Source organism: Podarcis vaucheri (genome assembly GCF_965113315.1).
Source record: "Podarcis vaucheri genome assembly, chromosome: 5".
Classification (NCBI taxonomy): Eukaryota; Metazoa; Chordata; class Lepidosauria; order Squamata; family Lacertidae; genus Podarcis; species Podarcis vaucheri.
This window is the reverse complement of record NC_138763.1, coordinates 40,895,272-40,907,657: the sequence shown is the minus strand read 5'-3', so window position 1 is coordinate 40,907,657 and position 12,386 is coordinate 40,895,272. Positions and strand designations below refer to the sequence as shown.

General features: G+C 43.6%; 1 protein-coding gene across 4 annotated transcripts in view; it reads left to right on the top strand.

Moving 5' to 3' along the window:
- Positions 1-22: 22 nt before the first annotated feature.
- The window catches only part of VPS8 (VPS8 subunit of CORVET complex), a 90,527-nt gene continuing 78,163 nt past the window's right edge, over positions 23-12,386 (top strand). For 2 of the 4 annotated variants that reach the window (XM_082221704.1, XM_082221701.1), the window contains exons 1-8: positions 23-147; positions 1,895-2,143; positions 4,304-4,372; positions 4,761-4,891; positions 5,304-5,397; positions 6,141-6,173; positions 7,496-7,550; positions 11,495-11,619. In XM_082221704.1, coding sequence (XP_082077830.1) covers positions 1,985-2,143; positions 4,304-4,372; positions 4,761-4,891; positions 5,304-5,397; positions 6,141-6,173; positions 7,496-7,550; positions 11,495-11,619 — 666 coding nt within the window. In that variant the 5' untranslated portion in view covers positions 23-147; positions 1,895-1,984. The remainder of the gene's footprint in view (positions 148-1,894; positions 2,144-4,303; positions 4,373-4,760; positions 4,892-5,303; positions 5,398-6,140; positions 6,174-7,495; positions 7,551-11,494; positions 11,620-12,386) is intronic. The other 2 variants (XM_082221702.1, XM_082221703.1) reach the window with 2 other exon arrangements.

Here is a 12,386-nt window from a genome sequence, read left to right as displayed (position 1 = left end):
GAAGGCCCGCTTGGCCCGAGCTTGGGCGTCCCCTTTAAAGCAGACGCCGGGCGGAGAAGCTGCGCTTGGGCCGGGCGGAAGTAAGTGGCGGCGGCGGCGGGTGCGGAATGGCTGGCGTTTCGAGGGCGCCCCCGAAGATGTGGGCTGGTGAGCTTTGTTCCTTTGCCTCGCTGGCTCGGGAGTCGGGGGGGGGGGTCGAGGGCGGGCGCCTCCCAGTTTCCCGGCATCAGGCGGCTTGGCTGGCCTTGTGTGGGGCGCAGCCCTTGCTCGACGGGGCCGTAAGAGGCAGACACGCCCCGCAACCCCGTCCCTGGGCATGGCGATGCCTGCCGCTTCTGACATGGCCCGATCCTGCTCTGTGCTGCGGCGTCCTAGAGGACGGCGCCTGGGTTTTGTGGGGCGGGGAAGGGAATCCCCGGAAACCCCTCCTCTGCCAGCCTGTGGGGTGGCTGCTGTGGGGCTTTGCTCCCAGAACTGGCCCCTTCGGGTGGGTGACTGAACATGCCTCCGTGGGGCTCTCGGGTGCTTTGCCCCCCACCCACCCACCCACTTTGGAACTTCATTGTGATTGTGTTGAAAAGCGGCCAAGCTCTCACACTGACCGCTGCAAATGACACAACCTCAGGCTTCCTTAGGAGGAGGCTTGGGTGGTTGTACGCCAATAGCAGGGATTGAGAACCTGTGGCTGTTTCTGGACTCTCCCAACTCCTGTCAGCCCCAGTCAGGTGGCTGATACTGGTTGGGGATGATAGGATCTGTAGTCGGGAAAACATCTGGACGGCCGACGTTCCTGATTTAATGGCAGGCTTCTGAGCCGTCATTGAACCTGGAAGCGAATGATGGGGCGAGGAAGTCATATGTTTCAATGCGAGGTCTCAGAGTTTCCCTTGTAGGCACCTTCTAGCTTGTCGGGGATGTAGGGCAGCAGCTGGGATAGCTCAGTCGGTGGTAGGGCATGAGACTCTTAATCTCAGGGCTGTGGGTTGGAGCCCCACATTGGGTGAAATATTCCTGCATTGCAGGGGATTGGACTAGATGAACCTTATGGACCCTTCTAACTCTGATTCTATGATCTAATGGTGGCGGTCTGTTGACAGCTGTCGGAGAGAAATGGTTAGAGTGTGTGTGTGGGGGGGAATAATATTTCTAAAAGAATTTATACTCTGCCTTTTGGCCCTAACAAGGACCTCCAAAATGGCTTGCAACTTAAGTGGTACAAGTTGTAATCCAGACACAGAGAGGAGATTAGTATGGTTTGTGTTAGTCTGCACAGCTGACATCTTGGTGTCAATGCATGCCTGTCTTAGGATAACACGTAGCTACTGTTACTTTCATATTTTTTATCTTGTACAAAAGTGAAGCAGTTGTGTCAGGGACGCGGACTTAGAAAAAATATTGGGGGGCCTGGGAAAGCTCATGAATAATAAATAAGCTCATGAATATGCAAATAAAGTGGCTCCAGCCCTAAATAGGGCAAGCCACGCCCCCCCAGCCAGCCGATTGGCTGGCTGGGAGGTGTGGCCAGTCGGAATCCCCTGTTCTCGCGGGATTTCCGGCAGTGCCTCCGATTAGGGCGCGCGGCTGGCTGGCTGGCGAAGGAGCAGGTGAGGAGGAGGCGGGGGACGGCGGCGGCGCTCTGCTGGAAGGGCGCCCGCCCGAGATTATTGGGGGGGCTGAGCCCCCCCAAAATTTTTTTTGAGGGGGCTCCAGCCCCCTCAAGCCCCATGGAGTCGGCGCCTATGAGTTGTGTGGAAATCTCACCCTCCTGTTTAAGTAGGAGTTCTTAGCCGTGACTTTTCACTTGTAGTCTGCGTATTGCCACTGCTGCAGGTTTTCTCTGATTATTTCCATGTATCTCTATTGTAAAGGTGGCATGTGAACCGTTCTATATCAGTTACAGGTGTTTGGGCTCTGGAAGCAGATGTACTTTAAACTTCCCTCCTCCTATCAAGTGGCTGCTTTCTGACAGCTGGGAACAGGAAAGATGGAAGATGAACTGAAGATGGAGAGTCAAAACCTTGACCAAGATCAAGGTCCCTTTGTGGCGGATGAATCAAGTCAGCAGCCATTGTGCCAGGAAACCTCTTCCCCCAAGCTGTCTGTGACTGAACTGAGTAGAGAGTTGGACTCCAAGAGTGAGCTGGTAAGACATTGCTGCCTGTCTTTTGTCTAAAGAATGAATTGTTGCTGTCCTTCATTATACATTATACATTGTTATGTGCTACTGTTTACTTTTGTAGTGTTAGCTAATCGGGATTTTAAAAAAATACGTTGCAGGTGCTAGTTTCAAGTTCATGGCATAACAACCTCTTTACACGTGCACAAAATATTTTTATGGGAGTTTTATTTCTTCAGATTTTTGGATTGGATCATACATTAATATATTGTTTGGTTCATGTAGTTGCAGTGGGTTGGTTCCAGAGAAGTGTAGTCAGGACTCCACTTGGGAAACAGGGCTTTCCTGCCTCCTCAGACTCCTTGTGCTTCCCCAAAAAACCACTCTCGGAGTTAGAGGGACCCACACAATTTGTATCTCCTCTAACTATAGGGAAAAGAGGCATTGGTTTGTGGCCAGAGTGCTTTTTTAGCATCAGAAATCAAGCTTATATTTTTTTAAAAGATATTTATTAGAGTTTAAGTATTACAAAAAGAAAAGAAAAAAAGAAATATAAGCAATGAACAGTTACAAAACCTCAAAAACAAAAAAAATACAATAAAACAAAACATCAACAGTGCATCAAAACATTAAAAAAGAAAAAAAAACCCAAACATTTAAAAAACACCAACCTTTAAAAAAAAGAGGGGGGAAAACAAAAAAAGACCCCATATTTTCATATCCTTATCTTTCATTTGCTTATTTCCTCGACTTCCTCACACCTCCTTTTTTGTATTCTAGTTCACAGAAATCAAGCTTATAGTGCTTTACTTCACACACTGAAAAGTATTAGACTGCGGAGTGACTGGAAGTCATGTACTGTACTGTGTCATCTATTATCTGTTCTAAGATGCTGTGCCTAGTATGTTTTGGGCTGCTTTTGCAGCTGAATGGGTAGATTTGTTACATCATATGGGTTGTTCTGTTGTCTTATTTTGATGTGGATGAAGATGGCTGAGTGCTGGAAGATTAACACTCCCCCCCATATAAGTCCCAGACAATCCTAAAATGAAAGGGGAAAAGTGGGGCCTGTAATGTTAATTAAAATGTTCTTAAAGCAAATAGGAATCATTTGGGGGGTGGGGGAAGTTTTCAGACAAACAATAATTATTGTGTGTACAGTCTTCCTTCAGTCATAACAGTTCCCAAAGTGGCTTTCAGTGAACCAAAGCTAAAAACAGTTCTCAAAATAATAAATTGCTTAAAGTACCAGAAGGTGGCACTGGATATATGCATTATTATACCACCTTGCACTCCCAGATATTACGACTCAGGAGTAGGGACCCTCTGGCCTGCAGGCCAAACTTGGCCCATAAGGCTGCTTATCCCAAACCACACCCACTTGCCCCACACCTGGTATCATGTGACAGATAGCTATGCAACTGTCAGAGCACAACCGGGAGCCTTATAAAGCTCTCCTGATTGTTCAGTGGCAAAGGAAAGCAGGTTTTGATTCTACTGTCCATTAGCTGATGGACTCTAGAGCCAAAGCTTCCTGGATCAGCTGCACATGGTGCTTTGAAGTCCTGACTTCAGAATTTCAAAGCATCCAATCACCTGACATCATTGTGACCTAAAGTGTTTGACAGCTGGGCATTCTTGCAGGGTCTGTGACCCCTGTTCTAGCTGCTCTCTTTACCCATTCATACCGCACTTTATGTAGTTCTTAGGGGCATTCAGATGCAGACTGTTGGAAGTGCTTATACAACAGCTAAACAGATTTTGACAATTTGAGCAATGGAGACTGCAATTCCAATTCCTAAAGTGCCATCCTGCTGCAGCAGAGGGGAAAAACGGACATGGTCATCCTTTTTCTGGTTCTCACCTTCAGGCTTTGATGTTTTCATTACCAGAAAGTCCTGGGTTTTATGTTGTGTTTATGATCTATGCATTTTTTGTTGCACATATCTGGTATTTACATGGTTTACACTTTTGTTCAGCCCTAGATCATTACATTGATCAAATTCCCAATTTTTCATAGTGTGTGTGTACAGTAGCTCCCAAATGAAATTTTCCTTTTGAAAGCACCGATTTTCAGAAAAGAGCACCCAGGGAAGAGTGATTAGGAGCATGAAGCATTTCACTGTCAAAAGTGGTCAGCCAACATCTTCATGACGAAGCTTAAAAATGTTTCTTTTTTTGATATAGATAGATGACAAGGAGTTTGATATTCCTCAGGTTGATACTCCCCCAACACTGGAAAGTATTTTAAATGAGGTGAGTTGAGCAGGGTAGTACAAAACCCTTATTTGCACACTGTGCTGGAAGAGCAAAATGCAAATGTGCAATTGCTCACAGACCAATTTATCATAACATGACACTGCTCTTAAACTACCTTGGAAAATGGGACCAAGCTCCTCTAAAAATTGGCAAAGCTGTTTAATTGGCATTGTGTGTTCTTTTCTCTCTGTGTGTGCCTTTCTGAACCCACCAGTAGGATCTTATTCAGCAAACTTTGAGCAAAGTCTGTCTTTCATCCCTGTCTAATACCATGCCTAACTGGCACCTGGCAAACCCAGGCAGTACTGCTGTCAGTTCCATTAGTGCATTGCAAGGCTGGATATAGCATGGTTGGCCAGCTATGTTATTTCTGTCTCTTTTATAGACTGATGATGAAGAAGAGCCGTTTGTTCTTGAGGATCCTTCCCTTCTAAATATCGATAACATTGACACTCACTCATATGATACTTCATCTGTAGCGAGCTCTGACAGTGGCGATAGAACACACCTGAAAAGGTAACTGTTTGTGGGCAAATGCCTTGATGCGGCTCCTTTGCGATAGATGCCATCACTGACAGTCTCCAGGAACTCACTGCATAGGATTGGTAAGCAAGAGTTGGCAACTTGCGCCCCACCATGGGAGAGGAGGTATGGCAGTTGCATGAGGGGGTGTAGGAAATGACATAAGTGCCCTCCTCTCCTGTGCCACTCATGTCCTTACAGCTCCACCCCACCGGTGGCCTTCTGAGCTGACGTATCTGTGGTGTTGCACTGTTACATGTGTCAAGGTAGCATTTGCATGACTGTAGTGTATCTAGTGTTCTGCTGGCACAGTGGGACTGTAGCCCCTCATCTAGCAGTTTCTCACTACAGCACTGGGCTCTTAACTACATGTAGAGTTCTGAGAGATTGTCCTTACTTTACGAAGGAAGAAGAAGCTTCGTGATTCTTTCTCCATCCATGGCTCTGTGATACGGCTGTCCCTTCTGAAAGGAATCTCTGCTCAGATAGTTTCTGCAGCGGTAAGTAGCTTTTCTCCACTGAGGCAGATGAACAACATGGGCAGTACACAAGTCGGAAGAGACAATAGTTAGGTAGTACACTTACGATATTCATGCAGCGGGTAGAAAAGGATAAACATGAAGTTTGTTTTCCTAGTCTACAACTAACTGGGGTCTAGGGATTTGGATATGCGGTCAAGCACACTCTTCCACTGCCTCGTGTTCTGTTTCTAAACCCTCAAGGCATTCTAGTGTTGTATCTGGCTCTGGTAAACTCGCAAGTGTTAGTTTGAGAATCCTGAAAAAACTGATTCTCTGGGTGATTTTAGGACTGGGTGTGAGCTCCTTTTAACTCCATACTGGTGATGGTCACACATAATGGTAAACCCAGGAGGAGGATGCTTCTAGCCCCTGCATTTTGTAGCTTTGGGGTATTTTCCATTTGTGGGAAAAGCAAAATCCACTCTGGAGTGAGCTGAACCCTTTTCTGCGCAGTCATAACCTGATGAATTCCCATATGGAATTAATCTGGTTGTGGGGGGTGTTTGAGTCAGAGCCTCAGCTTCTTAATGACAAGTGTAGGCTTAAGTTTGAACCAGATGACCCCCAAGACCCTTCCAACTTCCAACTTACAATTCGATGATTCTATTATTTCAAATGGCAAGTTGGGAAGCCTCACATGATTATATCTGACATGCAGATTATTTTGTGTTTCACTCTTATGATTATTGATGCTAGTTGCGTAATATATCTTTCTCTTTTAGGCCAAAGTGGATGCTGGCTTACCCACTGCAATTGTAAGTTTATGAATAACTATACAATGCTTGTTTCATTTTTGATGTTCTTAAAGCCTTGCTCCTAGATACAGTCTTTTTGCAGACCCTGTTTCTTTCCAAAACTATTTCATTTGTATCACTATATAGAATGAATGAATAGATATGAATAATCCATGTAACAAAATAAAGGACCCAAAGCAGTGCACACAATCTGGTACTCCAGTAACCCTTGTAGTAGCTGTGATAAGCAACATTTGGATGTAAAGCTAAGCTATGGATTGCCAGGCTTGGGCTCCTTAGCCATGAGAAAGAAATGGGAAACTCTTGCTTTTAATTAATGAGTTTGGTATTACCTGGTCAATCTGGAGTTAGCCTTAACCATAGTTGACTGAAACAACCCAACTTAAAATCATGGGGTGGGGTTCATTGTTGTGCTTTAATGAATGTTTGCACAAGCCTTGCAGCTTGCCAGATGGAACAGCCCCCCTCTCCTTCCCCTGTGTGCTCTTCTGGCGGTTCTGACACCTCCAGAGCCAGTTTCAGGCACACAAAGAAAGCGGGGAGGGAAGCCCTGTCACACAAATGGAAGTCCTTATGCAGGGCTTCTGCTATAATGGGGCTCATTAGGTTATTCCAACCCATGGTTTATGAAGTTGGCATGTTTCATAGAATCATAGAATCATAGAATCATAGAGTTGGAAGAGACCACAAGGGCCATCGAGTCCAACCCCCTGCCAAGCAGGAAACACCATCAGAGCACTCCTGACATATGGTTGTCAAGCCTCTGCTTAAAGACCTCCAAAGTAGGAGACTCCACCACACTCCTTGGCAGCAAAATAGAAAATAGTTTCAATAAGCTATAGTTAAGATTAATCACAGTTTAGGATTTGGCTGTAATGCTAAACTGTGATTACATTAAAGTGAAAATATCCTTTCTTTTCCCTCGTAGAGGCACTGGAGTAGGAAAGGGGAATAGATGAGCCCAGGTTTTGTGCACAGGCCAATGAGTAGGCTTAATGAAAAATCAGGAAGTCTAACTGCCACCTAATGTATATGATGATAATCCCAGTCAGTCACTTGTTCCAATTATAAAGGTCACTTGGATCAGTTCTTTTTGTGAAATAATCTTTAATCATTTGGTCAGCAAGTGTTTCTGATATGGCTTCTTCTGAGTCCTTTATAGAAACCTATTCCATGGGTGTATAACCTTTTAGGGTTAATTTCTAGTTTCAGTTTTGCTTACTTAAAACATGGATAATCTGATTGCTGCTTTTGGGTTATTGCTTATTGTCTGCCTTGTTTTCAAGTGTCTTAATGCTTTCCCTTGGCTTTGCTTTGTTTAGGCAGCATCAAGTCTCATAGCAGTGGGAACATCCCATGGACTGGCACTGATATTTGGTAAGCAAGGGTACCTGTTGAACTACTTAAACTTCAGAAAATCACTTTGAATTTGATTTCTGTGGCATATTGTATGTATTTTGTTACTGTATTTTGTTACATAAGTAGTACCAATATGTCTGGTCGTCTGATTCAGTAAGCTTAGCAGGACGTGCTACATGTAAGTAATGTGATGTATTTTAAAATGATGTTGACTTGCAGGCTTTCTGGATTAAAAAAGATTATGTTCAAATAAGGTACAGGTTTGTTTTTTTACACGGTTCATTATATGGTATTTGAAGGAAGTGTTGTCTGGATGTGCTGTTTTGGCCTCATGTTACAAAGAAATGAATAGGCATTTCGCCTGTTGCTCCCCACCAGCAGAAACTGATTTGTGATAGCCTCTTGCTGAACAGAAACATTTTATTGGATATTTTTCCTCCCTATTGACTTCTGGCTTTTCTTTCTCTCTCAACTTTTTTCCTCCTGGACTGAGAAGGCAAAGGTATAGTACCGCTGCATTGTGCATGTAACTTGCATGAACAGATCCACATTTTAAAACTGCCACAACTATGCTCTGAATTCTGATATGATAGCTTAAATTTATATTTAATGAAGGTATTTGTATACCGCTTACTGAAGGTCTGGGCAATATGTTCACAGTGTAATTTTAGGGCATAGGGTGCAGGAGTTCATATAAAACTCTGAAGCTATTTCCTGTACTGGGAAACTCCTCTGAAGAAGAGACAAATATTTTATCTGTAGCTTTTAGTACATCATAGCTTTGATTACCACTCTGGCAAGAGGTACTGGTCTCCAACCAGAACATATTCAATAACCACCTATACAGTTACGGGGAAAATAAAGTACACCCTCTTTGAATTCTGTGGTATTATCAGGACACAGTACCAATCACCTCCTCCTTAGCAGGTCTTAAAATTAGGTAAATACAACCTCAGATGAACAACAACACATGACATATTACTCCGTGTCACGGTTTATTTAACAAAAATAAAGCCAAAATGGGGAAGCCGTGTGTGGAAGAACTAAGTACACCTTATGATTCAACAGCTTGTAGAACCACCTTTAGCAGCAATAACTTGAAGCAATTGTTTTCTGTGTGGCTTTATCGGCTTCTCACTTCATAGTGGAGGAATTCTGGCCTGCTCTTCTTTACAATGTTGCTTCAGTTCATTGAGGTTTGCTGGCATTTGTTTGAGGAAACTGGCTGCCTGCCACCTCTGACGGTGTTACTACTTTTCCCACCTGCCTTTCCCTCTTCGTCCACCATCCATCTCGTGGACACTCTTCTCTCCAGAGGCTTTGGCAAGGTGGGGGTGATCCTGAACCTCACAGCTAATTAAAATGATGAGGTTGGGATATCCTTAAAGGTAAAGGGACCTCTGACCATTAGGTCCAGTCGCGGATGACTCTGGGGTTGCGGCGCTTTTCTCGCTTTATTGGCCGAGGGAGCCGGTGTACAGCTTCCAGGTCATGTGGCCAGCATGACTAAGCCGCTTCTGGCGAACCAGAGCAGCGCACGGAAACGCCGTTTACCTTCCCGCCAGAGCAGTACCTATTTATCTACTTGCACTTTGATGTGCTTTCGAACTGCTAGGTTGGCAGGAGCAGGGACTGAGCAATGGGAGCTTACCCCGTCGCAGGGATTTGAACCGCCAACCTTCTGATCAACAAGCCCAAGGCTACAGTAGGGATGGGTGAGGGCATTCCCCACCCCCCTGGTACATCTGACTGGGTTGATTCCTGGGTGAGAGCCAGAAACAACTAGGAAGGTGTGCATGTGCCTAACCCAGCCTCTTGGTGAGAGATGGATGACTAGTGAAGGGTCACCTGGTAAGAGCACGGAAATCATTCATGGGTACATTCGCAGGATGGTGGGTGGGTGGCAATGTGAGATTGAACTCTCCCTTTCTGTGGTGGTACACCATTTGTGGAATGCCCTCACTAGTGAGGTGCATCTGCCACCATCGTTACTTTTCAGAAGGAATTTGAAAACATTTTGGTTTACTTAGGTGTTAGGTGGCTGAAGGATACCTCTTCCTGGTAACTCTGAAGTGACTGGATAAAATAATGTTTTTAACTCTTAACTGTTCTTAGAAATTGTGGATGTGTTTGCTGCCCTGGCTCTTTCATTCATTCATATAAATGAATGAATGAATAAAAACATCAGTAATAATAATAATAATTAATAATACTTGAAGCAGAGATATAACGTGTGGGAAATGATGATTTGATTTTTATAGAGCATGCTCTGTGGTAAATACAATTAATTAACTTAATTCATTTATAAAAATATATATATACAGTTTCCTCACAAAACATTAGGGGTGTGTACAGCAACATAAAAAACTTAAAAGCAGTACAGAGCAATCATTAAAGTGACTGGCTACCCAAGGAAATTTTAAACTGCATATGCCTGTCAGCATGTGTTTGGCCCATACTTCCTGGATTTATTTTTTAATGTGTGGTGTTTTACTGTGTTGCAACAGTGTAAATGAATCCGGGTTTTGATAAATGCTGTTTGTTCTTAATAATTACAAATAATAGGTAATAACATATCCTTCCACTACAGACTTTATGCATTCACAAGGTTGCAAAACATCCTGTTCACAACCTATTGTTGTATTGACATCCTTCAAAGATCAGCCTATGATTTTTTCATTTTTCAAAAGAGTTTGAAGCCCTATACCTAGTTTTTACTTCCTCCAATCCATTTTTAAAGTAGCTGCTGTTGTATTAAAAAAGAAAGTTTGGCAATATTTAACATGCATATAAGTTTAAAATACCTGGGCATAAACCCAAGTTTGATCACATTAATATCATGTACTGAAAATGGATAAGAAACTTCACTCACGTAGCCTTGGGGCACTTACAATTTTTGACTAGAGAGTCTAACCAGTTTCTAGAGAGCTGCTGAACTAAAATAAGGAAGGTGTTTTTCCGCTCCCTTCCTATTTGAATAACTGTCTATGCCATATCACAAACTAGGTGTGAGATGAGGATTGTCGCAATCTTTAGTTTGGTGATCTTCATTCTCATATATTTGTGCGTATGTAATCTTGCTTCCAAACGGGTGTGAGGTTCAGTGGGAACTGCTTATCTTGACCTATAGGATTTTGTATTTTTCATTTTAAAAAAATATTTTTTACATAATCTGTGATGGTGGTAGTGGCAACAGCAGATATTGTCCATTGGCAGCCTGCTACCAGGTTTGTGACCTTGAAATTCCCTCAGTGCAATGTGCTTCCATGGCATTTTGGGAGGAAAACATGGAGGCCATAGCAAAATAATTTTCTGTTCTATTCTTCCCCTTAAACTTTTAAATGAGGCATAGATTTTATTCTACTCTCCATTTTTCTATTATTCTCTAGCCTTTTTGTATTAAATTTCTAAAATAGAATCTTTCTCTTGAAAGAACTGAAGTGTTTTGCTATGTTATCTCTTGACTTTATTATTGACCTGCTTGTGTCTCCTTTCTTCTTGCTGCAATAAATATTGTTATTTTATTTTTATTTTACGTGGCTTATTCTTCCCTTTATAGCACTGGCCACATTGCTCCTGAGTTTTGTGGGCCTCATTGGGTGTCGTAGCTCTTCACTGTTAGAATTTTAAATCCTGTCTTTAAAATCACATAAGTGGTTGCTCCTCATTTTTCACTCTCCACAAAAGCTTTCTTCACCTCCTCCTCCTGGTGAATTGTAAGCATGTTACGCCCAATTTAGGGGTCACAAATAATTCTGATTATGCAAACCCGGAAAGGAAGGATGAGGGTGAGAGACCACAGTTTGTTGTTAGTTCTCCATATCAGGGGTTGAATGATTGAAAATGTGATGTCTGAAATGAGCCAATTCATGATGTGTAGAATTACTCTTGATTCTAGGATTGATGTGCTGATCTGTGGTGTTGATGCACCCATATGTTAACTAGGCATGCTTTGTGTTTAGATCCTAACCAGGCTCTTCGGCTTTGTTTGGGCAGTACCGCAGTTGGAGCACAGTATGGGGCTATATCTGCTCTTAGCATCAACAACGATTGTTCAAGACTTCTGTGTGGTTTTGCAAAAGGACAGGTAAGGTTGATATGTGGCACAATACTGTGCCTGCTTACTCAGAAGTAAGTCCAGCTGTGTTCTGTCTACCCCAAGGTAGATGTGCAAACCCAGGGGTTAAGTTTCAGTGAAATCGGGTAAAGTGTGGAGCACCCTTTAAATGTCCTCTCTGCTGTTCTCTTTTCAATCCATACCAAAAACACTGTATCCAAAAATATCCACAACTAGAATTGAAGCTCTGGGGCTGACAGGAGGCTGGAGGCTGCATGCGAAATCTGCTGCACCACCCCGGACATCAACTATTAGGCCAGCCTTTCTCAACCTGTGGGTTCCCAGATGCTGTTGAACTACAACTCCCATCACCCCTAGCTAGCAAGGCCAGAACTCAGGGATGGTGGGAGTTGTAGTCCAACAACATCTGGGGACCCACAGGTTGAGAACTGCTGTTTTAGGCGGAGGGGCTAAGCAGTGTGAACAAAGCCCCATTGCACCTTCAGTCTCTTTGGGGCTTCCTCTGCCTTCACTGTCATCCTCTTTGGGCTCCAGGGAGGGTCTCCTCATGAGCTATGAGGACTCTCTAGTTCTCTCCTGCCATTTCTGGGTTTGAACTGAATTATTTTATTATCTCCCAGCACCATGTCGCGAATTCTTCATGGCGCTTTAGCAGAAATGCTCAGAGTTCCAGGTTCTTCAGTGCAGTATATTTATTGTGAGCTATACAAATATCTACAGGCTATAATACATGAGCAGTTCATACAGTCAGAGTACCTGGCTGCACCTTAAGGCAA